This window comes from Lagenorhynchus albirostris, chromosome 8 (assembly GCF_949774975.1).
Source record: "Lagenorhynchus albirostris chromosome 8, mLagAlb1.1, whole genome shotgun sequence".
NCBI lineage: Eukaryota > Metazoa > Chordata > Mammalia > Artiodactyla > Delphinidae > Lagenorhynchus > Lagenorhynchus albirostris.
The window spans coordinates 42,037,658-42,064,840 of record NC_083102.1 but is presented as its reverse complement, the minus strand read 5'-3'; the positions used below and the strand labels follow the sequence as shown (position 1 = coordinate 42,064,840).

Genomic DNA, 27,183 nt, shown 5'->3' with positions numbered 1-27,183 from the left:
AAAACTTTAAGATGATTTATGAGACAAGCTTAATAAGGCTGACATTCAATGGAAAACAATGAAATAATTTACCTTTTAGCAATTAGAAAAATTTAAATCATTTTTATTATCTTTTTATTATCTTCTTTTTAAGGGTTCCTTATTAAAGCTTGTGAATTTTATTAATGTAAATAAACTAAAGTGATTGTTTTTTATGCACCTCTTTGCACCACAGTGTAAAGGGTAGTCTCGTTAGCAGTTAACCTTTAACACTCTGTACATACTATTCTGAAACACTGTGGTGAAGTACGGCCTCTCATCCTTGAGCAAGACGCTACATAAGGGAGGGTTAGCTGAGTTGGAAGGGTCTTCCACATCCCAAATTTCAAGCATACTGCAACCAGGCCTGAAAAAAACAGGCACATATATCTGTATTAAAAATGCATTCATATCTAGAAGAAATATAATTATAAAATATCTCCTAGATTTTTAGAGACTAATTTAATAAATTAAAGATTTAAAAGCATCATTTCAAAAAACATAAGTTTAAAATTTAGAGATAATAAAATGAAGGTACGCTGCATTTTCGTGTTCCACTTAGTGAAATAACTAATATATTATTGAATCAAATAATAAGGGCTCAATGCACATTCAGAAATATATATTTAAAAATCTACTTTCAAAGTAAAATATAAATGAATATTCTAACTGGTATTGCCATCCAAACATAAGGCCCATTTATAGCAGAATGAGACAAATTAAAGGAAAGTTAATCTAATTCCTGATGAAATTCATATTTCATATTTTTGAGCTTAAATTGACTTGGATTAGCATGAAAACATATATAGTCCAAAGCAGGGAAAAGAAGCTCTTCTGCCAACTTTATTCTCAACTCTTTCCCTTCTGAATGGATTGAATGAAATAATACTTCTCACTAGGCAACAACCTGGCATGAGAGTCATTAAAGGGAAGAAGTCAGGCAAAACTGGTTTCTAATTTTTTAACAGCTATATTGAGGTATAATTTATGTACAATAAAATTCACCCATTTTATGTGTAAAGTTTGATAAGTATGGGCAAATGTGTATAGGTGTGTGAGCACCATCATAATCATAACACAGGGAATTTCCATCACCCCAACAAGTTCCCTTGTAGCAGCCTTTTAGAGTCAGTCCTCTCCCCCAAATATAAACCTAGGCAAGCACTGCACCCTTCTGCACTATAGTATTGCCTTTTTTAGAATATGCTAGATAATGCATATCTAGCATATATTACATACATGGTTACTCACATGGTAACATTGCTATCCTTTCTCCTTCAACCTTTCCTTCATGTATCTGTATTTACAATGCATCTCTTACAGGAAGGACATAGTTGGGTTTTGCTTTTGTATTCAGTCTGTCAATCTCCGACATTTGATTGGAGTGTTTAGTCCCCATTCACATTTGCAAGTACTGATATGGTTTGATTTAGGGTTGCCACTTTCCTGTTTTTCTTCTGTTTGTTTCGTATCTTTTTTGATCATCTGTTTCTTTCTTGATTTCTTTTATGTAAAGCAAAAAGGTTTTATTATACCATTAAATTCATCTACTGGCTTATTTGGGTTTTTTCGTTTTGTTTTTTGCTTTTGCATTTTTCAAGTGGTTTGCTCTAGGGATTACAACAGACATCTTCAATGTATCACAATTTACTTTACATTAAAATTGGATTATTTCCAAGGAGGTGTGCCAAGAAGGTGGAGTAGGAAGGCCCTGAGCTCACCCCCTCCCATGGGCACACTAAAATTACAACTATTTACAGAGTAACTATTGATGAGAAAGACCAGAATCTAGCAGAAAAGATCTTATACAACTAAAGATATAAAGAAAGAACCACAATGAGACAGGTAAGCGGGGCAGAGGTGTGGTAATAGTCAAGACTCATCATATACCCAGGTGGGTGACCCATAGATGGGAGGATAATTACAATTGCAGAGGTTCTCCCCAAAGAGTGAAGGATCAGAGCCCCACTTTGGGCTTGGGGTCTTATATCAGGAAGATGAGCCTCCAGGATATTCAGCTTTGAAGGCAAGCAGGGTTTACTTTTGGGAAAGACAGAGGGCTGTGGGAAAGAGAATCCACTCTTAAAGGGTGTACACAAAATCTCATACACTACAGGACCCAGGGTAGAAGCAGTAATCTGAAAGGAGCCTGGGTCAGACCTTCCTGCTGATCTTGGAGAGTCACCCAGAGAGGCAGGAGGCAACTGGAGCTCACCCTGGGGACGTAGATGCTGGTAGCAGCTATTCTGGGGAGCTTGTTCTACCACGTGGACACTGGTGCTGGTAAGTGCCATCGTGGAATTCTTCCTCTAGCTTATCAGCATGGGACCTGTCCCGACCCACCATCCTGTGAGTACCAGTACTGAGAAGACTCAGATCAAGCAGCTAGCCTGACACAGCCCCATCCACCAGCAGGCCAACATCAGCTTTGCTACACCCTGGAACCTATAGCCAGGTGCCTCATGATCTGGCTCCACCCACCACTGGCCAGTAGCCTCCACACAAGGTAGGGCCTGGCAACGAACAGGACTGGGGGCCAGCCACATCTACCTGACCATCCATAGTTCTCAGCCTGCCACAACAGAAGGGCCTGCGCAGATGACACAGGGGGCAACCCTAGAGCATATAGCTCTGGTGACCAGAGGGGAGTGCACTTCTGGAACCCACAGGATGTCTCCTACAGAAGGTCACTTCACCAAGATTGGGAAGTGTAACCAAACTACTAAATACATAGAAATAATAACGGCAAATTAGGCAAAATGAGATGACAGAGAAATATGTTCCAAAGGAAAAAGATAAAAACCCTGGAAGAAGAATTAAGTGCAGTAGAGATAAGTAATTTCAAATAAAAAGTTCATGGTAATGATCACAAAGATGCTCAAAGAACTTGGGAGAAAAATGGATGAACACAGTGAGAAGTTTAACAACGAGATAGGAAATATAAAAGAACCACCAAACAGCTGAATAATACAATAAGTGAAATTAAAAAAAATATACTACAAGGAATCAACAGTAGATTAGATGATACAGAGGAATGGATCAGTGAACTGGAAGACAGAGCTGTGGATGTCACTGATGCTGAACAGAAAAAAAGAAAAAAAAATTACTGAGGACAGTTTAAGAGACCTCTGAGACAACATCAAGCATACTAACATTCTCATTTTAGGGGTCCCAGAAGGAGGAGAGAGAGAAAAGGGGGCAGAGAACATATGTGAAGACACAATAGCTGAAAATTTCCCTAACCTGTGAAAGGAAACAGACTTCCAGGTACACAGAGAGTCCCAAACAGGATTAACCTGAAAGGTCCACACCAAGACACACTGTAATTAGAATGACAAAAATTAAACATAAAGAGAGATTCTTAAAAGCAGCAAGGGAAAAGCAACAAGTTACCTACAGGTTTTGAGCTATTATGAATAAAACTGCTCTGACACTCTTTCTAGAGAGATGGGGTTTTTTTGTTTGTTTGTTTGTTTGTTTTGCAGTACGCGGGCCTCTCACTGTTGTGGCCTCTCCCGTTGCGGAGCACAGACTCCGGACACGCAGGCTCAGCGGCCATGGCTCACGGGCCCAGCCGCTCCGCGGCATGTGGGATCTTCCCGGACCGGGGCACGAACCCATGTCCCCTGCATCAGCAGGCGGACTCTCAACCACTGCGCCACCAGGGAAGCCCTAGAGAGATGTTTTAATTTCTCCTATTTAAATTCTTTGGAATGGAACTGCTGAGTAATAAGGTAGATGTGTGCTTAAAATTTTTTAAGATTCCTCCAAATAGTTCTCCAAAGTGGTTGTATCATGTTCACTCCCCTTAGCAATGTCAGAGATTTACAATTATTCTGTATCCTCTCCAATGTATGGTATTTTAGTTTTAAAAATTGTATTTATCGGTCAGTCACACATTTTCTTTGGTGAATTATGTCTTTCCAAGTCTTTTGCCCATTTTCAATTGTACGGTCATTTTATTATTAATTTATAGAATTTCTTTATATGAACTATATTTATAAGTCCTTTATCAGATATATGCTTTCAAATATTTTCTTCTAGTCTGTGGCTTGCCTTATCATTTTCCTAATGTCTTTTTGGTGAAAACATTTCAATTTTGATATATACAATTTATAGATTTTTTAAATCGTTAGTACTCTGTGTTCTAAGAAATCTTTACAATTTTAGCTCTTACATTTAGTTCTATAATCCACATAAAGTTAATTTTTGTATATGGTGTAGTATGGGTCATGGTTTAATTTTTTTCTGTACATTATATCCAGTTAGATCAGCAATATTGTTAAAAGACCCCTTTTTCCATTCAAGTAAAAAATAGTGTTTTAAAATTTTCTTTGTGTTTTTTTTCCTTTGACCCATAAATTACCCATAAGTTTACTGCCTAATTTCCAAATATGCATGGATTTACTAGGTATCTGTTTATTATTGTTTTCTATTTTAATTCTGTATGATTTAAAACCTTTTAAACATATTGAAACCATTTTACAGCCCAGCATATGTTATCTCTTGGTGAACATTCCACATGCCCTTTAAAAGAATGTGTATTCCACAGCTGTTTCCTGTAGTGTTCAATAAATGTCAGTTGGGTCAGGTTATTTGATACTATTTGTTGTTCATCTCTTTTATATGCTTACTGACTTTTTATCTACTTTTCCTAGTAGGGGAAAAAAATGTTAACTTTTCCAACTATAATTAAAGCCTTGCTTATTTTTTCTTTTAGTTCTACACATTTTTATTTTTTGTGCTTTGAAGCTCTGTTTAGAGGTATGCATATTTAAAACTGTTAGATATTTTTGATGAATTAATCCTTTTGTCATCATAAAACGTCCATCTTTATTTGTGACAATATGCCCTGTTTTGAAGTATGTTTTGTCTTAAGCTTTAAATTAATATGATACGCATATACATTATGATATTTCTGTTTCTTCTTTTGCAAGATGCCGTTTCTTCCTATACATATTTATTAGATCTTAAAATTAGATACAAAAATTAGCTACTAAAATTTACGAACTTAGCTCTTCAAAATCTGTTATAGCCAATTCTTAATTATCCATAGGAGAAATGAAAATTCTTAATGCTAAAATTAATATAACTAAGGACTTCTGAAATCAAGGAGACTAAACAAAGGTCTCAAGATATCCATTACACATCTTAGAATTTTATGTATTATTAGAGATTCAAAATTTAGAAATGAAAAAATGTTAATTAGAAACGTTTTCTTATTATGTCCTTTTGAGTTACGTGAAACTTTTCTTATGAGTCTTATAAATCCAATGTAAATCAGCTGTAGTAGCAGAATGCTAATATCTCACTTGGTTGTAAATTCAAATCTGTATTTCAGACATCTAATAAAAGTTATCAAAAAAATTTGAAGATTATGGAAAAAAGCTACATTTAAGATGTTAAATTAAAATGAAAAAATTAGGATAGCAAAATATACTATACTTTTAAAAAAATTACATTATGCTTAAACAATAGTATAATTTTAATTTCCTACATGAAATAATTTTAAATAAAATACCAGGGCAACAATTTAATGGAATTAATTTAAAATAAAAATTTTTAAAGAATCAGGACTGCTGTAATAAAGTAAAACATTTGTTGTTTTAAAATATACCATATCATATACCATAGGACTCATACTCACTTAGTTCTTACAACACACCACGCCTCTTCTAAAATGTAGTAATTCACATGTAACTCCACCAACTTATCTCTCACTTCTTTTGCAGATTTTCGACTATATGCAGAATAAACTATTTTTGTCCGAGCTCTTTAAATTCAAACAAGTTAAAAAATTTTTAAATAAATGATAATAGATTTGTTACCAAATTAAAACCTCAATGCTTACTGGATGGAGCATTGATTATATATGACCCCAAATAGCATGAATTATTTTGGGAATAGCAATTGCCACATATCTATTTATATTTTGCATGTGCTTAAACTTACAGCAATTTGATTTTTGCAGGTACTGCTTATTAGTGTATAAACCAGTTTAGAGTCTAGAGGTAGGTAGCAGTATAATAGTTCAGAATATAAAATTTGCTTTGCATAATTCATAAAATAATTAATCTGGAACAAATTCAGAGGCTAAATATAGTGAAAATATAGATTTCAGTAGATAATTTCATTCATAGAAACTCTGAAAAGCATATGAGTTGAAGCTGAATGTAGCAAATAGAACAATTAGACAGTGGGCATCTAGGGTAGTAGTCATGTAGAGAAAGCAACTTAACAGAAGCTTGAGAGACAGGGATGCTTACCAAAATATGGTACAACAGATGGTTTAGCCCTAAATGGGGTTTTTTATAAAATCCTGAACAAATTATCAATTATGCATTAGACTTTTCTTAGGATTTCAAGCATACAGAATGCCCAATCTCCACAACCAAACATAAAACTTTAAATAATTTAAAATATTACCTCTAACAATAAGCCAAAAATACATTAAAAGGAAATGATTACCCAATTACTAGAATGATTAAAATAATTTTTAAAAGTCAGTCATTTAAGGAAAACAAAACTTTCAGACCTCAGTGGAAGCTAGAGTTCCCATAATCAGCTAGGAAAAGAGCACCCCAAAGTTTCATAAAAGCATTTAATATAGCAAATTTCATGTACCTTTTCTATCTGTTAAAAAAGGCTAATCATTGGCCACAAGTAAGATGAAGAATGGTTTCTTAAACCAGGCAGAGGGTCTGTGGAATCTAGAACAGGGGTTGGCAAACTATGGCCATGAGCCAAATCTATCCCCACTCTTATTACTATTACTTAGGAGTTTCACTGGAACACACACCCACATAAACACACAGAGGCTAGTCATAAATGTGACATATTTTTCACTTTGAGAAAAACTGGGTGTTGCTTCTTTCAGTTTTCAGAGGTTTATTAAGGTTACTTTAAGTCAACAGGTACGTATTGTAAGTTCTGAATGGTTATTATTCTTTAACTTCTAGCACAAATATGAGGATAAGAGTGATTGTGTGTGTGTGTGTGCATGTGTGTATAAAAATTTCCCTATTCCTATGAGTCAGGAGAAGTCGTTAGTGTGTCTGGTTGAAGTATTCTATCAGTTGCCCACCTCAAGCCTGCATCCTCATAATGTGGGTGATTCACAATGGGGTGAAGAGTGGAGAGCTTGACACTTGCCATTGTAGGCATGGCACCAGCAAAAACAGCATCTGGAAAACAAGATTATATTCCTTAACAACATGTTTTAAAGAAAACCAAAAGTTACCTATCTGTAATATTTGAACCCAGATTAAGAAAGATGAAGTACATTTAAATAATAATCATTGGCAGCATTCTTTTTCTTCGCTTAATATTTACTGATGGTCTACACAATAGCCAACTTTCATTAAATGTTATCTTGGTGCCAGGAACTGCTAAATACTTTTACTAGGATTATAGAATTTAATTTGCACAGCTTTGAGGTGGGTTCTATGTATTCTTATTTTGTACATCAGGAAGCTGAGACACAGCAAAGTTAATTAAGTGACTTGCCCAAGACTGCACAGCTAGAAAGTATCAGGGCCTACCCTCTTAGCCACTTCACTACAGCATACTACCATGTTCAAGCACTATACTAAGAGACAGCACTACAAAGACACACAGGACTGGAAAGAATTGTAAAATTTGATATCTTGTTCCAATAGTTTAAAGTTCTAGGAACTAGGAGACTATTATAAAGGGCAAGTCTTATGGTACATGTTTTAAAGTGACTTTTGTGGGTTGTGAACTGTAATCTTGAGAACTTTCCAGATGAAAGCATTGTTTTCTTCCCTCAGATCACCTTTAAATATTCATAAGTAAGTTTTCTTAGTTTCTGTTTGACTTTATAAATGTATACATTTCATCAAACCATTTCATTACTTGTTAGTAGTACTTTCTGAAGTAATAGCTTGTATAAATGTATTGCCTTTTGGTTATAACTAGTCTTACACCAAAATCTACTGTCTGGCTTCAGTTTTAGTTCTGTCTCTTGGGAGACAAAAAGACCAAATGCTTACTTCCTGGCACTCGTGTACAATAAATGATTACATGATTAGCAAGGTTATCGTCATTTTTAATCAGCACAGTAAAATCACTAATAAGAACAAGGCATATTATTCAGATCTACTGTAAATAATTGAATGTTTACTTTCAAATGTAATTAAGCATTCTAAATGTAACTTTGGAGACTTCCCTGGTGGTGCAGTGGTTAGAAGTCTGCCTGCCAATGCGGAGGACCATGGGTTCGAGCCCTGGTCCGGGAAGATCCCACATGCCACAGAGTAACTAAGCCCGTGCGCCACGACTGCTGAGCCTGCGCTCTAGAGCCTGTGAGCCACAGCTGCTGAAGCCCACGTGCCTAGAGCCCATGCTCCGCAACAACAGAAGCCACTGCAATGAGAAGCCCGCGCACTGCAACGAAGAGTAGCCCCTGCTCACTGCAACTAGAAAAAGCCCACGTGCAGCAACAAAGACCCAATGCAGCCAAAAATAAATAAATAAATGGATACATTTATTTAAAAATAAATAAGTAAATAAATAAATATAACTTTGCATGAATATCTCTTGATATGCCTTAAATTTGAAAATACATAAATAAATTGAAGTAGATGTGTATTTATTATTGTAAGATTCAATAATTAATGATGAAAAGCTCTTAGGCTAGAGCAGTGGTTCTCAACTAGAAGTGATTTTGTTTCCTAGAGACACTGACAACTTCTGGAGATATATCTGGTTAGCACACTGTGGGGGGAGAGGGGCTACTGACATCTACGGGTAGAAGGAAGGAATGCTGCTCAATATGCTGCCAATGCACAGGGTAGCCCCAAATATCAACAGTGCCAAGCTTGAGAAACTCTGGGCTAGAAGGACCCAAAGCTCAGGGCCAGGGTCATCCAGAAGAAACTAGGTAAGCCTGTCCAGCAAGAACTGGAACCACTGAGAAGCAACCATCTATGAAACAGAGAGAAGGGGAGAGAGAATACTCCCCAAATGCTTCTTTCCTCTTGGGGGCAAAGTAAACATGAGTGTGACAGGGAAACAATAGGATCTTTTCTATAATATATTTAAATCTCCACTTAGCTTACTGCATGTATTAGAAAAAAATTATCCCTTTGACTTGACAGAGCCTCACTAATACATACATGACTTGGTAAGTGGACCACAGGCTGGATATCAGTTCCCACTTGTCCTCCCAACTGAGCACCTTTGTGCTGTGTACAAATTATACAACCTTACATGGTAGACCTGAATGTAAGCTCTAGTTCCACCTTTACTATAGAATTTAATAACCCATGTGGTAACCATGACAGGACTCATAATACAGTGATGAGAAAGATTGGTAAGATCAAAGAAGAGGCAAAAATGAGGTAGGAGTTTGTGAGAGTTATCTCAGAGGGGTAAGTTGCCAAACATAGGCTCTCTCTGCCAAGAACCCAAGACAAACACTGGAACAAAGAAAGACACAAGCAAACATGGAAAGAGCAGGTATCTTTTAAAGCTTTGGAAAAACAGCTGTAAGTGGGGAGGGGCAAGGGAGAGTAAAGGGACTAGCTACCTTGTACTACTGTACTACAGGGAAAAAGTCAGTAAAGTGTTAATTCAAAAATTCTGATTAAACTAACCTGGAAGCTCTAAGTGATGAGGCACTGTCACCTACACCCTTTGAAAGCCATAGGCCAAATATCTGAGTTGAAGTTCATAAGAGTTTACCTTAATGATAGCTAGTTAGTAAAATGATGACTACCAAATAAGAGATAAGAAGAAACTGGCTCAAGGAGTCACAGGATAAATTTAAATAAACCATAGTGAAGAACTTGTGCCAGAAAAAAATTATGAAACGTCAAAAATTGTCTAGGACAAGACTATAGGTTACTTACAGAAAATAATGTACAATATATTTATCCTCTGGAAAGGTATTTAAAAGTGAAATAAATATCAATCTGCTTGAGGTGGTTTTGGACAAAGATAGCAAGAAAAGAAGATAAGCTAAAAGAATATTTTAAAGTATTTAAAAATAGCATGTATACTCATCTTTTTGAGATGAATTAGTGAAGAAAACAGAATATCCAAGATTTTAACTCTTCTCCATGTGACTGGTTTTACAGACATGGAGCAGAGAGTAGGCACTGAATGGAAGTGAAGGGAGGGGTATTGTTAACCTCCCCAGTCAAAACTATCTTCTCCAGTGGCCTGTCACAAGGTGTGAAAGTTGTCATTAAAGGTTTTTTTTTTTTTTGAGGTGTCACTGTTATGGTTAAAATACAATAATCTCAGAGTTATAGCACATAACTTGTGAACAATCAATAACTCTTAAAGTCAGTTAAAATTCTTTTCGACAGGTACCTAGGAGGGGTTTAAAGATGACACAAAACCACCTTTTAAAAAGGTTTGATTTGGTGAACACTGCAATTACCATGCTCAAAATCTGTGAAGGTATGAATGCATATGTATTTTAAATTTTTATATATATACACACATACACATATATATGAAGTGATAACTGTACAATATATGCAAATGTATAATGACATATAATAATAATAATGTGTGTGCGTGAGTGTGTGCTAGCTATACGTATAACCAAACAGCTACATACCCGGTCTGGTATTGTGTTTGATCCACTGTATCAGTTCTTCCTGGGGCAAATTATTAAATTCTCCTATTATGTTCCATTGATTATGGAGGTTTGTACAACCTTGTATTGACATCACTGTTAGAATGCCAAAGATAACATTCTCAAAACGAACTCTCCGAAAAAGCCAGCCAAAGAGCTGAAATGAAAGAAACCAATTATTTATAATTCTTATATGAAGGAGGCTATTGGGTCAATAATAAATTACCACCTTTCTACCTAAACCAAGGTGGATTAACATTTGATACTAACAATATACAGAATATAATAATCATCACCTATTGTTTAAAAACAGCAAATATTTTGGAATTGGAGTCCAGTTAAAAATGGAGCTTTCTGGGCTTCCCCGGTGGCACAGCGGTTGGGAGTCCGCCTGCCAATGCAGGGGACACGGGTTCGTGCCCCAGTCCGGGAAGATCCCACATGCCACAGAGCGGCTGGGCCCGTGAGCCATGGCCGCTGAGCCTGCGCGTCCGGAGCCTCTGCTCTGCAACAGGAGAGGCCACAACAGTGAGAGGCCCGCGTACCGCAAAAAAAAAAAAAAAAAAAAAAAGAGCTTTCTTTCCTCTTAAAAGAAATAAAGAAGGAATACCTGATCCTTCTGGTACTGATTTACTACCAGGAATTAAGATTAGCAAATCACAATTCTGAAACATCCTGGAACTAAATCCATAACATCTGGCTGCCTTTTATGGACATCTTGAATAACTAGGGAAACCTCATTAGTACTGACAAGTATATTCCTCTCAGGAATATAAGCATTATGATATTCTAAGGCAAGACACTTACAATCAAAACTAAATAAGGTGTCTCTAGAAGTAACTTGGTCCCAAAATTCTAGCTACTTTGTCTAGCTCTTTTGCATACAGTAACAGAACCCCAGAACTGACAATTTTCCCCCACGAATTATCCAAGCCCAACAAGACAACACTAGAGCAATTACGCTGCATCTTCTCTAGTATTACAAGAGCACTTGAGGATAGTTTTGACAGGCCAAGAATCTCTTACACTGACCTGAACTTCAAAAAACTATATTTGTGGAGAGGATACTAATAGAGGGGAAAGTCATAGAATTATCAGCTAAAATCTAGGAATAATTTTCAAAGCTACCTGAATTTACTTTTCTTACTCTATAATGAATCATGAACTAACATTTTAAATCATTTAAGATAAAAACACCTAGTGTTTTTATGTTTTGGATTACTCAGCAAAGCCATGGTAACTACACCGTAGTTGCTGTAGTGTTATAGTGTAGTTATACAAGAATGAATACCTTACCCGCCGAGAGCATATCAAGGAAGCCATAACACACATGTGAGGTGTCAAAAAGAGCTTCAGCCTCATAATTAAAATGGCAAGGGAAGCAAATGCAAACAACTGCAATATGTGAAAAATTAGCTATAAAAACACAAAACAAAATTACATTTTCACTTTATATGTTTTTTAATTAATATATGTAAAATAAAGTATATTAAAACTATTATTCACTAGGACAAGGATCTTTTAAGTTATTAATAAGTCTACTAATATTTATTCATTCATTCAACAAAGATTTATCAAATGCCTGCTATATGCCAGGTGCTGTTCTGGATGCTTTGGATATAGTAGTAAACAAAACAACACTGAGCAATTCCTGTCCTATGAGGCTCACATTTTAGTACATTTACTAAGGAGAGACAAAATAAATAGACATAGCAAATAACAAAATCTATCATACAGTCTATCAGAAAGTGGTAAGTGCAATGGAAAGGGAAGCAGAGCCAGGAAAGGAGACTCAAGTGCAGGGTGTGGTGTGAGACCACAGGCAGGAGAAGTTGCAAGTGTAATTAGGATCATCAGAGTGGGCCTCTTCAAAGAGGTGGCATTTGAGCAAGGACCTACACCAGGTGAGAAAGGGAGTCACAGAGACATAAAAATATGGGATGCTTCACAAATTTGTGTCATTTAGTCAGCAACAAAAATCATAACACAAACTAGATTATTTTAGAAGTAGTGGAATTGTATAAATACTTGTACTAATTAGCAGGACACCCCATTTTAAGATGGGGTTCCTCTGAGCAAAGGTTTCAAACAAAACTTTTCTAACAGACATATTCATAAAATTTCAACAAACTCCTCACTAGAAAAATGGACAAAGAATTAATACAACCAAGAGTAAGCACAACTAAATATTCATGTTCTAATTCACTAATATTCAAACAAATTAAATAGTAAAGATAATATTTTCACCTATAAAATTGACAAATATTAAATTAATAGAGTGTTAGAGAGTATGCCATGAAACACACCGAAATAATTGGTATATTTCTGTAATTTAGTAATATTTATCAAGACCCTAGAAAAGAGCCAACTCCTTTGACTAAAATTTTGGTTCTAGGAATTTAACTTAAGAGAATAATCAAAACACAAAAATGCTTCTACAAAGATGATCGCTGAAATGAATTTTTCACAGCAAAAACAGAAACAACCTAAGTGACCAATATAGAGGACTAAGTAAATTATTGCATTTTCACATGTATACAACCATTAAAAGATTACATACTGGAAGATTATTTAATGGCATGGAAAAGTTTTCAGAATATAAAACTCTATACTATAATAATATTAATTCTATGAAAACCATCTATGTGTGTATATACATGCACAGGGGGAAAAGGCTGTAAGAGAATATACCTAAAAAGTTAACAGAAATTATTTCTGAATGGTGATTTTTCTCATTTTTCAAATTTTAAAGACACGTGCTATTCTTATAATCAGAAATATATAATTTATATTTAAAACAGAATGGCAAAAACTGTACCTAAAGTTATCTTTTTTCCTTTTCTAAATGATATTTGAAATGGAAAATCTGTTAATTTTTTAAATAATTCTTGAACCCAGAGTTGGAATGTGGAACATTTATTTCAAAATCAATCCTTCATTTTTCTTTAGTCAAACTCACCTTTGGACAAAATTAGGAACATGTTTTGGAGAGAAGACAAGACATCAACACACTTCATCCTCAAATAGGTCCTTTTGTTTAGGACCGCTAAATCACAGATTGATAGGTTATGTGAGCCATCTACTTTAATCATCTATCCAAAACAGGGATCACTTCTATAAATCTATCAACTGAATATTCACTATTTCCTGAAAAGGAATATGCCATAGGAGTACCTATTACAAAGACGGATAGCTGTATATGTTAGAAAATCTTTTCTAAAACAGAACTAATGTTTTCCTGCAACTTCCACACCTCTGGAACTGCACAAAATTGGCCTAAACCCATTTGTGCATGACAGTTCTCGATTATCTAAATACTGTAATTATGACTTTGCATTATTCCCACCTTCAACCTTAGAAAGCTTTCTATCTTTAGAGTAAATATTCAGAAAAATTCAATTATTAGTTGTGTGTTGTCATAATTCTGGTTGCCCTGCTCTGAATGTGGTACAGATTGTCCATCATCTTCTTAAAATGTGGCATCTAGAAACAGACCATAATAGATAACGGATAATCGATACAAATACACATCTGAATTCTCCCAGTATTCCTTCCTTTGGTTATTTTGAGCCACAGAATGACACTATCATTTCCTCCCCTAACTTCTGTTACTTCTACTTTAGCAACAATTTCTCACATGACCAAAATCAAATCCAAGGTAGTAATACTCCTTGACTTTCCTCTATCATCTAAAGGCTGAAGGAAGGACTGTTTTCATATGGAGACTTGAAAGATCCCCACCATTACCTTGTCTTCCCTGAATGATGCTTTTTGTGGCTGGATGACACAGAACAGCTATCCCAAATGACATCACTTACGTTTGTTTTCTATTCTCACCCAAATGCTCCTAAGCATTCACTTACCCTCAGGCTACGACTTTCCATAAAGCTCTTTTGCCATAGTTATTTTATCTTCCATTCTGTAAGACAGCCTTCTTTTTAACTACCAAGTGGAGGACAGAAGGCTACAGTCAAAAAGTATAGTACAAAAATCACTATTGTATGTATGCCATTGTCAATCTGGTACCTCTTGCCATATAAAAATTACTAGGAAAATTCTCACAACATTTTTTAGAGGCTGGAAGGAAGGAAGAGAAGCTCAGGGAACTGTTTACTACTCATCTTTGGAATAAGTGAGCCCAACTGGGTAAAATGTGAGGTAGCAGCTACCGAGCAGAAAGAAAGCAAGGACTAACTAAAGCCAGTCCAAATAGCGAGTTGTTCCTGTCAAAATTACCTCACATGACAGTGTGAAGATATCTTGAGAACATGCTAAAGAGATGCCCTTCACTGGCACAGTTAACAGGGAGCAGAATATTAGATCTGAAATTTTGATCCAGAAGGCGCACTAACTGTAAAAGTGGATATTTACACAATGCTTAACTTAGACTAGGCATTATTGTAAGGACCTTTCATGTAACTCATATAATCCCATAGCAACCATACGAAGATAAGTACTATTATGATTGTTGTTGTTTTTGTTGTTCCCCAAAAGATGTAAAATAACTTAGCCAATATCACATGCTGAGTAAGTGGAATAACAAAGATCTGAGTCCAGTCTAGCTTCTGAGTCATTGTCTTTAACTACTACCCCATACTTTCTCTCCAAACAATAAACTATTCAACAACATAGTTCTATTAGTCTGTGAATACAGAAGTGTACAGATTCCCAAAATATGTCACTCAATATCAGTTTCTCAAAAGAAGTAATTCTTCCCCCAAATTCCGTATCATTTCACTTCTTCAACTGAATAGCTCTATATAAGTTCAGATGCCTTCAGCTGTATGTCACAGAAAGCTCTTTGGCTGTAAGTAATAGAAAAACCTTGTTTATAATAGAAAACACAAACTAAACAGACTTCAAATATAAAGGATCTAATATAAACTAATCACATAATATAATAAACTAGGGATTAGAAAAAAGTGAAGGCTGATGCAGGACTTTCTGTCATGGACAAAATGAGATATGAGTGGGTCAAAAGAATATTCAGGAGTGAATACTCTGAATGTTCTCTCTCCCTAGCCAATCTTCTCACCAGTTCTTCATAGTATTAGGACATTCTGGGACTAAATATTTTTCCTAAATCTCTTTCCTTTCTTTTCTTCCCTGTGAATTACTAGGTACTCCTTCACTAATTTCTAAGCCCATAACATAGAAAAGTTGGCTAAAAGAAACGAATCTGATGTAATAAATAAAACACAAATACATTAAATTATGAGGAAAAATCACAACAGTATCCATTAATCTAACAAACTTTAATAATCAATATCATACCAGTAGGGGTTAATTTAGTGAGTTGAGGTTTGCAGACTATCCCTGATTCAGAGGGTTAGCACAAAGTGAGGAATTTAGAACTTACCCCCAATGAAAAAATTATCCTAAGGGATCCTCACCTAATTTTGAAACAAGCTGGAATGTACAATCTTTTGCTATCATATCACATTCAGCGTGAATCAGGGTTTGTGCCTCTCACACCCTATCATCCCTAAGGTGAAAACAGTCCCATCCCAAACCAAACAGATATTTATCAAGTGTGAGTCACAAATGGAAGTGGGATTAGGAGCCACTTCATTGCTACTGCCCAGAAATCTATCATCTCCTTCCATAAGACCTACTATTTTTAGAAATTTAAATCTCTAATCTGCCTATACATCAGGAGTTTAGCATACCCTCTTTAGTTTGAAAAAATTAAGAGATTTGCTATCACTGTCCTTTTTTCGGTCAGCTTGACTTCTTACTGCCTTTTAAAAAACCATCTTCTTTACTGCCAACAGACTTAAAGATCTAACCATACCATCTCCAACTTAACAACAAAGTCCAGAATGAAGTCCAGCTGCTTTGCATACAAAGGCATCATACTCTGAACGCTGCTTTCTTTTCCCATCTTCTTGTCTTTTTTATGCATCAGCAACACTGATTTGCCTGTAGCTCTGGATAAATTTACTACCTTCTGTCTTCTTTGCACATGTGCATCCTTTGACTTTGGTAAACTCTTCCTCTATAGTCATCTGAAAAGCCTTTCCCTAACTACCCCATCCCTTCCAAACACAGATTTAATCACTTCTTCTTCTGTACTACTTTTGTATCTTCCTTTGTCATTGCACATATAATTATGTGGTCACATTTTTTTCCCTCTACTATACCTTAAATTACATAAAAGCAGAAACCTGGTGTATAGTAGGCACATAATAAAGACTGAACTGATAAGTATGTAGAATTAATAGAAAAAAGAAAAATGGGCAAAACAAGGACAAATGGAGAAATGAAAGAAAATGAGAAGGTAGCAAACTATATGAGAAAGAGAGGCAGAAACTTAAGGAATACTATATTTCTAAAAAGAGGTGGGTTTTAAATATTGTATGATAAAATATGAAGTACGAATGTGTACTAGTAAGTAAAGCTGGATAATGTGACATGCCTAATTTACATAAACGCAGTTCACATTAGGTGGTATCAGAGTGAATGGCCAACAGCATGGATTTTGCTGCTACACTGCCTGGGTTCATAGTCCTTGGCTCTACAGAGCTAAGGCCACTTTAGCTTTGTGACCTTAGGCAAGTTATCAATACTTAACCTCTCTATGCCACAGTTTTTTTCATCTGTAAAATAAAAAAATAATAGTACTTACCGTCAATGGGTTGCTGTGAGAATGAAATTATCAAATAACTTCCCCCCAAATGCCCTGCACATAGGAAGCAGTAAGTGCTGACTACTCCTCTGAGAGCACTGCAAATGGATTGCTAGTGGTTAAATGCAAGATTTACTGCAAATTAGCTATGAGACTTTAGGTAAACTACTTAATTTCTCTAGGTCTCTAGTCCTTGGCAGAGATCCCTTTGCTCTCTTTCCTACACACACAGCAAAACTCCATTTCCCAGCCTCCCTGGCAGTCAGGTGTGGCCATGTGCCTGAGTTCTGGCTGTGAGAAGGAAGTGATGTGCATCTATCTTTTCCAGCCTTACAAAGCCTCCAGTGCACAATCTTCCATGTTCTTTCTCCTTTGTTGCCTTGTACACATCAAGCCTGAACACCACATATTGAAGATGGCAGAGCCATAGATGGAAGGAGTCTGGGTCCCTCAAATACTGCTTGTTGGAGAACTACCTGCTAATCAGGAACTCCGGTTTTAACCTTATGTGAGCAAAGAATTAAATTTCTACTGATTTAAGTCATTTCAATGTTAGTGTTTATCTCTGTAACATCTAATATCATTTAATTAACATAATTTTCTTATTTGCAAAGTGGGAATAATATTATTATGAGAATCAAAACAGTACAGTACATGGCACATAGTAACTATTTAAAAAATATTAGTTATCATCATAAGCTATTCCTATTAAGTTCAAATTCAGTTGCCCTCTCTTGTAAATTTGACCTGCCACTTAAGACTCAAAGTTCTATTATTTAGGAAATTGTATTTCTAGCCCATGATGATCTTTCTCTTGTATGTCACAAAATAATTTAGCACCATAAGAAAGGCTACGTTGTTTTGCACTCCATTGAAAAATTAGACATTTCTGAGGGCAGGAACATCGCTATACCATCTGTTGTATCCTGTAACACGGCTAAGCTTGTAACTGGTTGACCATCAGGTCTGTGTGTGGCAAAAACCCACCAGTCACAGGGCCACGGGTACCTACCCTGATGGCTTCTAGCTGATTAGCTCAGCAGGTTAGAAATTAATGTTTGTTATTGTTGAATGAATGAAGGAAGGTAATTTAATTTAATTATACTCTGTGGTCATAAATCAGCCTTCTGGCTGTCAAGTCCTACTACTGTTCAAAACTGAGAGCAGATTAAAAAGTGGGAAGGATGAGCAGAAATTTATTACCAGTGCTGAAGCACTTAAGCACTGATGTTGGTGTATCAACAGCAGAGTTATACCTTTGTGAATTATCCTTGAACTAAAATATAATACACAAATCTAGCAGAGATTAAAAAGAAAGTTTTACCTCACCACGTTCAAGGAGATGTTTTCTGGAATAAAACAAAAATACTCTCTATTTACTGACTGTCCATTATACTATGATTACATCAAAATGAACTTCCATTTATTTGTTCTTATATTTTAAATAAATAAATATATAAATAAATAAAGCTATCAGATAATATTACTAAAAATTATGGCAATGTAAAAGGCATGATTTATAGTCATTCTATTTAAAGTATATCAAAATGCTGTTCTTTGGTTAAGATAAAATGGGTTTTACCGATTGCTGAAAACTGTATCTCTGGAGACATAAATGAATAAAAAGAATATCTATTAAATATTCAACCATATACAGAATATATAATGCTTTATATAAGCACTGCTGTGACTTTTGAGTTGTTTTTATTTTTCACAATTACTAACATGAACATCCTTGTACTTAAAACTCTGTGAGCATCTCTGAGTATTTCCTTAGGATAAATTTCTAGAATAAAAGTTACTAGGTAAAGCTTATAAATATTTTTAGTTCCACAAAAGTTGTCTAACAAATTTTCTAAATATTTATGTCTAAAAATTTACTAAATTTTTATGGCATACCTACTGTGTTCCAGGCACTGTGCAGTGAGCACAGTGTGAACAGAATAGATACTGTTCTTAACCTCATAGAGTTTATGTTAGATCCAGACAAGAGATACAAGACTGCTTATTTTATTGCCCATTGTAAAGACTGAATATTTCAGTCTTTGCAGGATGAGAGGCCTTCTCATATGGATTTTTGGGTTGGAGAGAGAAGTAAGACAGTATAAATAAGAAAGTAAGAAGTATAAGGAAGTTCAGGGGCACTCACAGATCCAGAGACTTTTTAAGAAGAGTAGTGGAGGGAAGGCCTCTTAGAATAGTAGTGAAATCACCAAATTATTTTTCCAACCTTGCAAGTCCTTCCTGAGTTTATGCAGTCAAGGGTGGAGGTGGGGGTGAATGGATGGGTTCCCACACGTCCTGAAATCTGCCAGTCACAACAGACTCTTATAGTGAGCTACTGCATGAAGGGAGAGGCCTGGTAGGTAAGTATTATAATCACCAATGACCCCAACAATAAGTATGGATACAAATAAATCTAGTAACTAATTTAGAATATCAATATACAACCAAATCATGAGACACAAATAGGATGAAAGAAAAACATCAAGATAAATGAGCAAATGAACTGAACACTTGAGAAAGAGTTAATATAAGGAATAATAGTATTAAATGAAAATTCCAATTATTATCTTCACAGAAGTCTAAGAGGATTCTGCATCCATTCAATTAAAACAAGCTGCAGTAAAAAAGAGCTTTCAGAAATTATGAAAAAACATATTTGCCTAATTTAAAACCTTAGAAGAAGGTTGAATAGCAGAATTTACACAGCTGAAATTGGTCATTTTGAAGACCCAATCATAGAATTCTCTGAGAACATAAGAAAAAAAGAAATAAAAAATATGATAAAAGCAATAATATATGTTCAAAAAAGAGAGGCTAAAGCAAAAAAAAAAAAAAAAAAAAAAAAGAGAATAACTACCCCCTGAGCTAAAGAAAGATTTGAGTGTTCAGATTAAAATGCCCATGAATAAACATATAAATAACAGGGTAGAAATCTTATTTAGGGAACAATGGCTGAAAACTTGCTAACTCTGGGGAGATATGGACATCCAAGTAGAGGAGGCTCATACGTGACCTTTCCCAAATTCACTAGATGCATTATAATAAAACTGTCAAAATCAAAGACAAAAACTGAACTTTGAAAACGCAAATCATCTCATATAAGGAAACCCCTGTAAGGCTATCAGCAGATTTCTCAAAGGAAACCTTGGAGGCCAGGAGAGAGTGGGATATTCTAAGTGCTCAAATAAAAAATCTGCCACCTAAGAATACTTTACCTAGCAAAGCTGTCCTTCAGATGAAGGTGAGAAAGACTTTCCCAGACAAACAAAAGCTGAGGGAGTTCATCATCACTAGACCTGCCTTATAAGAAATGCTAAAGGGAGTCCTTCAAGCTGAAACGGAAGAATGCTAATTAGTAACATGAACACACATCAAAGTACAAAACTTGCTAGTAAAAGTAACTGCACAAATTCAGAATACGCTAATACTGTAGTAGTGGTGTGTAAATCTCCTAACTCTAGTATAAAGACAAAAGACCAAAGCATTAAAAAATAAATATAGCTACAGTAATTTATTAATGGATACACAATATAAGAAGATCCATATTGTGACATCAAAAGCATAAAATGGGGACAAGGGAAGTAAAAAGGCAGAATTTTTATATGCAATTGAAGTTAAGTTATTATCAGCTTAAAATAGACTCAAAACTGTAAGATGTATTATGTAAGCCTCATGATAACCACAAAGTAAAAACCTATAGTAGATACACAGAAGATAGAGGAATCAAAGCATACCACTATGAAAAATCATGAAGTGATAAAGGAAGATAGCATGAGAGGAAGAAAGAAACTACAAAACAGAAAGAAAACAAGATGGCAAAAATAAGTCCTCATCTATCAATAATTACTTTAAGTATAAATTGATTAAATTCTCTAATCTAAAGATACAGAGTGGCTAAATGAATAAAAAAACAAGACCCAATTATGATGCCTATAAGAGTCTTATTTTAGCTTTAAGGATACACATGAAGTAAAAGTGAAGGGATGACAAAAGGTATTCCACACAAATGGAAATGAAAAGAAAGCAGGGGTAAATATATATATATAAAAAATATATTATATGTATATATAAAATCAGGTGAAACACACTAAGTTGAAAAATGTAACGAGACAAAGGAGAAAGTCACTATATAATGATAAAGGGGTCACTTCATCAAAAGGATGTAACAATTCTAAATCTATATGCACCCAGCATTAAGACACTTAACTATATTAAGCAAATATTAATAGATAGGAGAGGAGAAATAGACAGCAGCACAATAATTCCAGGGGACTTAAGTACCCAATTTAACATTGGATAGATCATCCAGACAAAAAATCATTAAGGAAATGTTGGACTTGAACTACACTTTAGACTAACTGGACCTAAGCATACACACAGTGCATTCTATTCAACAGCAGCAGAGCACACATTCTCCTCAAGCACACATGGAACATTCTCCAGGATAAATCACATGTTAGGTCACAAAACGAGTTTTAACAAATTTAAGATTGAAATCATATCAAGTATTTTTTCTGCCCACAACAGTATGAAATTAGAAGTAGGAGAGCTGGAAAATTCACAAATATAATCCTGAACTATCAATGGGTTAAAGATGAAATCAAAAGGAAATCAAAAAGTATCTTGAAACAAATGAAAATAGAAACACAACATACCAAAATTTATGAGATGCAGCAAAAGCAATTCTAAGAGGGAAGTTTATAGCAATAAATGCCTACATTAAGAAAAAAGAGTTCAAATAAACAACTTAACTATACACCTCAAGGAACTAGAAGAAGAAGAACAAACTAAGCCCAAAATTAGAAGGAAGAAAATAAACATCAGAGAAGAAATAACTGAAATAGAAGAAATAATAGAAAAAAAATCAATGAAATTAAGAGGGTTTTTTTTTTTGGAAAAGATAAACAAAATTGACAAGCCTTTAATTGAACTGAGAAAAAAAAGACTCAAATAAAGAAAATCATAAATGCAAGAGAGGACATTACAACTAAATACAAGGAATCATAAGAAACTGTATAAACAATCATAAACCAGCATATTGGACAACCTGGAAGAAATGGATACTTTCCTAGAAACATACAATCTACCAGGACTGAATTGGAAGAAACAGAAACTCTGAACAGACTTAAAACTAGTAAGGAGATTGAATTAGTAATCAAAAGTCTCCCAACAAAAAAACCTGCAAGACCAGATGGCTTCACTGGAGAATTCTATCAAACATTTAGACAAGAATTAATGCCAATCATTCTCAAACTCTTCCAAAAAATTTAAGAGAAAAGAAGACTTCCAAACTCATTTTACAAGGCTAGTATTACCTTGACATTGAAGTAAGACAAGGACAATAAAAATAAAAGAATATTGTAGGCCAATATCCCTGATGAATACAGATGCCAAAATCCTTAACAAATAGTAGAAACCAAATTCAACATCACATTAAAAGGATAATACACCATGATCAAGTGGAATTTATCTTTGCAATGTTAGGATGGTTCAACATATACAAATCAATAAATGTGAAACACTACATTAACAGAATGAAAGATAAAAATCATGTGCTCATCGCAATAGAGACAGGAAAAGCATTTGACAAAATCCAAAACCCCTTCATGATAAAAACAAAAAAAACTCTCAACAAATTAGGTATAGACAATACAATACAGGCAATATATGACAAGCTCACAGCTAACTTCACACTCAATGGTGAAAAGCTCAAAGTTTTTCCTCTAAGATCAGGAGCAAAACAAGGATGCCCACTCTTGCCATTTATCTTCAACACAGTACTAAAAGTCCTAGCCAGGGCAATAAGGCAAGAAAAAGAAACAAAAGGGATCAAAGTCAGAAAGGAAGAAATAAAATTGTCCATGTTTGCAGTACCTAGAAATAAATTTAACTGAGGAGGAGACAGACTTGTATACTGAAAACTGTAAGACACTGATGAAAGGAATTGAAGAAGACACAATTAAATGGAGAGATACCCTATGCATTTGGTTTGGAAAAATTAATGTTGTTAAAATGTCCATACTACCCCAAGTGATCTACAGATTCAATTCAATCCCTAACAAAATTCCAATGACATTTGTCACATATATAGAAAGAACAATCTTAAAATTCATAAGAAACCACAAAAGACCCTGAATTTCCAAAATAATCTTGAGAAAAGCAGAACAAAGCTATAGGTATTACATTTCCTGATTTCAAACTATATTACAAAACTATAGTAGTCAAAACAGTGTGAGAGTGGCATAAAAAAAGACACAAAGACCAATGGAACAGAAATAGAGAACCCAGAATTAAACCAATGCATAAATTGCCAATTTATCTTTGACAAAGGCACTAAGAACATGCACAGAGAAAGGACAGCATTTTCAATAAATAATGTTGGGAAAACTGGACAACCACATGCAAAAGAATGAAATTAACTCTTATCTTACACAACTCACCAAGATTGAGTAGAAATGGATGAAAGGCTTAAATTTAATACTTTAAACCATAAAACTACTATGAGAAAACAAAGGGGAAAAGCTTCTTGACAGTGGTCTTGGTAATAACTTTTTTGGACTTGACACCAAAAGCACAAGCAACAAAAGCAAAAATAAAAAAGGGTGACAATATCAACTTAAAAGCTTTTGCACAAAAAGGAAATAGAATGAAAAAGAAACCTACAGAATGGGGGAAAATATTTGCAAACTGTGTACCTGATAAGGGGTTAATATCTGAAGTATCTATATATAAGGAACTCATACAACTAAATGGCGAAACAACAAAAAAAATCTGATTTTAAAATGGCAAAAAACCTGAACATTTTTCCAAAGTATATAAATTGTCAATAAATTGTCAACAGGTACATGAAAATGTGCTCAACATCATTAATTACCAGGGAAATGCAATTCAAAACCACAATGAGATATCACCTCATGTCTATTAGAATGGCTATTATCAAAAAGAAAAGAGATAACAAATGTTGATGAAGATGTAGAGAAAAGGACTGTTGATGGGAATGTAAATTGGTATAACATTGTGTAAAACAGTATGTAGGTTCCTCAAAAAAATAAAATAGAACTACCATATGATCAAGCCATCCCACTGCTGGGAACACATCCAAAGGAATAAAAATCCATATCCTGAAGAGATATCTGCACTTTCTTGTCCATTGCAGCATTATTCATCATAGCCAAGATATGGAAACACCCTAAGTGTCTGCTGATGGATGAATGGTGTATTTCTAAAAGCACTGCTGTTGGTCCTTCTAAATCTTAGATCCACCACTTTTGGAACCCTCACCTGTGAGAGAGTCACAGGATTCTCAAGGCACTTGTCTCCTGCTTCTTTTGACTTACAGCTTACAAAGGGAGAGATACTCCAATATCACAAAGGCATAATTGCTTCTATTAAAAATAACCATGTTTTGGGGAATGGGCTTAAAGGAGAGATGTGAGGTCAGAAACAGCCAACAAAGGGGAGCAGGAAAGAAAAGTACCTAAAATAATAGACCTAAAGAGTAGCACTGGTAGCCTTAGAAGTTCCCAGGAACCAGATCTTTTGGTGGAGTCACTGTCATTCATTAAGGTTATGTAATCATCTCTACTGTGCAGAAGAGAGTGGAGACTGCTAGACCAACAGAGAGGTGTGAACCATAGAGCATATGCAGAGGAAAAACCAGGGAGTTGAGAATTCTTGATAAGAAACTATAATAGAGATTGACCATGGATTCCAGGCTGTGTCAGAAAGCAAACCGGGAATGCTGATTAGATTACAGCAGTTGACATCTTGGCGCCTTGAGGCAGCTGAAGAACAAACAGATTTAGTGAGCGGGGAGAAGAGGAATGCAAGCATGTGGATACCAGGTGGGATTTCTTAAAAGGAGCAGTTTCAGGCAATGGCAAGGTCTGGGCTGTGACCACAGAAGCAGAATTGGCAGCATGCAGTTCACCCATTGTCTTCTTCAGGGAGCCTTGCAAATAAGACAGGCTTCTGTTAAGGACATTGTTTAGATTCCAAATTAAAAGTGCCTTATAGCCACCAAATATTAGAGTGTTATTGTGAAGGGATGTGGGGAGATGGCTTCAGGTCATATGCTTGATGGTCACCTGGCACCTTCCCTGAAGCACTTAAACCTGAATACAAAAAACTACTGACCTATATTATCTTAGGAGGTGTTCTATTTAAGAATAATTTCTACCATTATGCCATGAAGAAACTAAAATCACTGTCTCAATTCAAAATGTCATTCTGTTGCTGACATCCAATTCTTACAACCCTTGGTTATTTTTCAATCTTGGATGAAATGCCTGTCAAGATCTCCGTTGGCCTATTGCAAGATGATTTCCCATTGGTTGTTGGTTGATTTGTTTTTTCAGTCAACCAGAGGTTTGGCTGTGGGATTTAGCTGAAAACCCAGGGACTGCTTTGGAGAAGTGAAGATAACAAGTAGGAACTGAAGTCCCAAGCACATGGCTGTGAAAGGCAGCAGAGTGAAGAGTTAAGATCACTGGCTCGGTAGTCAGATCTGGCATCAAACTCAATCTCTACCTACCAGTTGAGTAGAAGAATCCCATTCTCAGTGTTGTCTTCTGTACTATGGGCTAATAATGTCTACTTTGCTGACTTTTTTTTACAAAGATTAGACAAGATCAATTATGTAAAGCACTAAACACAGTTCATTAAACTGTAACATTAGCATTAAAAAATAAAATAAAATAACCATGTTTTATTAGAGCAATCTTTTCACAGTGTACTCTTGGGAGACAAAAACCTTAACCATCACACTGTGCAACCTGGAGATTTTACCTATTGGAAGAGACACCTCTAGAAGAACTCTCTTCAACCTTGCTAGAAGGACCCCTATCAGGTACTGCTAACCAACCCTTATGCCACCAGAATCCAAGGAACAGACTCTTGGATTCATGCGACACACCTAAAGAAAGTACAGAACCCTGACTGGACCTGCACATCATCTGGTGACTTGAAAGTAAAGATTTCCCAGAACTGACGTAGATGACATCTGATGAGACAGCTTTCCCAGGATACCCAGGCCAGGACTGTTGGAAGTTTGTCATCAAACTTTTAAGGATGACATAACACTTCGGATGATCACAGATATTTAGTATCTTGATAACATATGAACTTTAGATAAAAAAGTGCCTGTGAGTTCTCCCTCTCACCCCTCCTTGTTACTCGCATGTGACCTCAATAGGTTTCCAATCTGTGCACTTTTCCTCTGATGTGAGACACTACACTCAGGAAAGGTCCTTCCTGGCACTGAGGGACAAAAAGCTGCTGAAACTAGAAAACCTGACTCTTGATCAATGATGCTTTCAGAGAAAGGTCTTGATCAAAAGGGGGAAAGTAAAAAAAAATAATAAATAGAAATCTCAATTAAATAGAGTTGGAGACAAGAAGGAGGAACTTTCATGCCCTGTAACAACAGCAGAGTCCAACAGGAAGAAGGAGGATTCCTCTTCTTTCCTGGCAAGGATTCAGCCGATGAAAAGCCATGGACTTTTGGTTTACTATAGCTCTCCCAACTTCGTTTTCCCCTCTATGAAAGTCGTTGCTGTGCAGGGACTTGCATGTGGCTCACCATGGTTATACACCTCAAAGTGCAATCCTCTGCTGACCCCCAATAAACCCATCTTTGTTGGAGAAATATCTGGCAGTCCATTTGTTTTAGGGCAACTATGAATAAAGAAAATGTGGCACATATATGCAATGGATTATTATTCACCCATAAAAAACAAGGAAATCCTGTCATTTGCAACTACATGGATGAACCTGGAAGGCGTTACGCTATGTGAAACAGGGCAGACAGGGAAAGACAAATATTTTATGGTATCACTCACATGTGGAATCTAAAAAAGACCAAAAAAAAGTCAAACTCAGAAACAGAGAGTAGACTGGTGGTTGCCAGGGTCTGGGGACTGAG

The 27,183-nt window shown here is 35.6% G+C and overlaps 1 protein-coding gene across 1 annotated transcript in view; it reads right to left on the bottom strand.

The window, feature by feature from the left end:
- Positions 1-202: 202 nt before the first annotated feature.
- The window catches only part of DPY19L2 (dpy-19 like 2), an 87,127-nt gene continuing 60,146 nt past the window's right edge, over positions 203-27,183 (bottom strand). Inside the window, exons 17-22 of the mRNA XM_060156028.1 lie at positions 18,580-18,604; positions 11,924-12,043; positions 10,610-10,784; positions 7,103-7,202; positions 5,666-5,791; positions 203-385 (exon numbers count right to left, since the gene is read on the bottom strand). Of these exons, the coding sequence (XP_060012011.1) occupies positions 232-385; positions 5,666-5,791; positions 7,103-7,202; positions 10,610-10,784; positions 11,924-12,043; positions 18,580-18,604 (700 nt within the window). The 3' untranslated portion in view covers positions 203-231. The remainder of the gene's footprint in view (positions 386-5,665; positions 5,792-7,102; positions 7,203-10,609; positions 10,785-11,923; positions 12,044-18,579; positions 18,605-27,183) is intronic.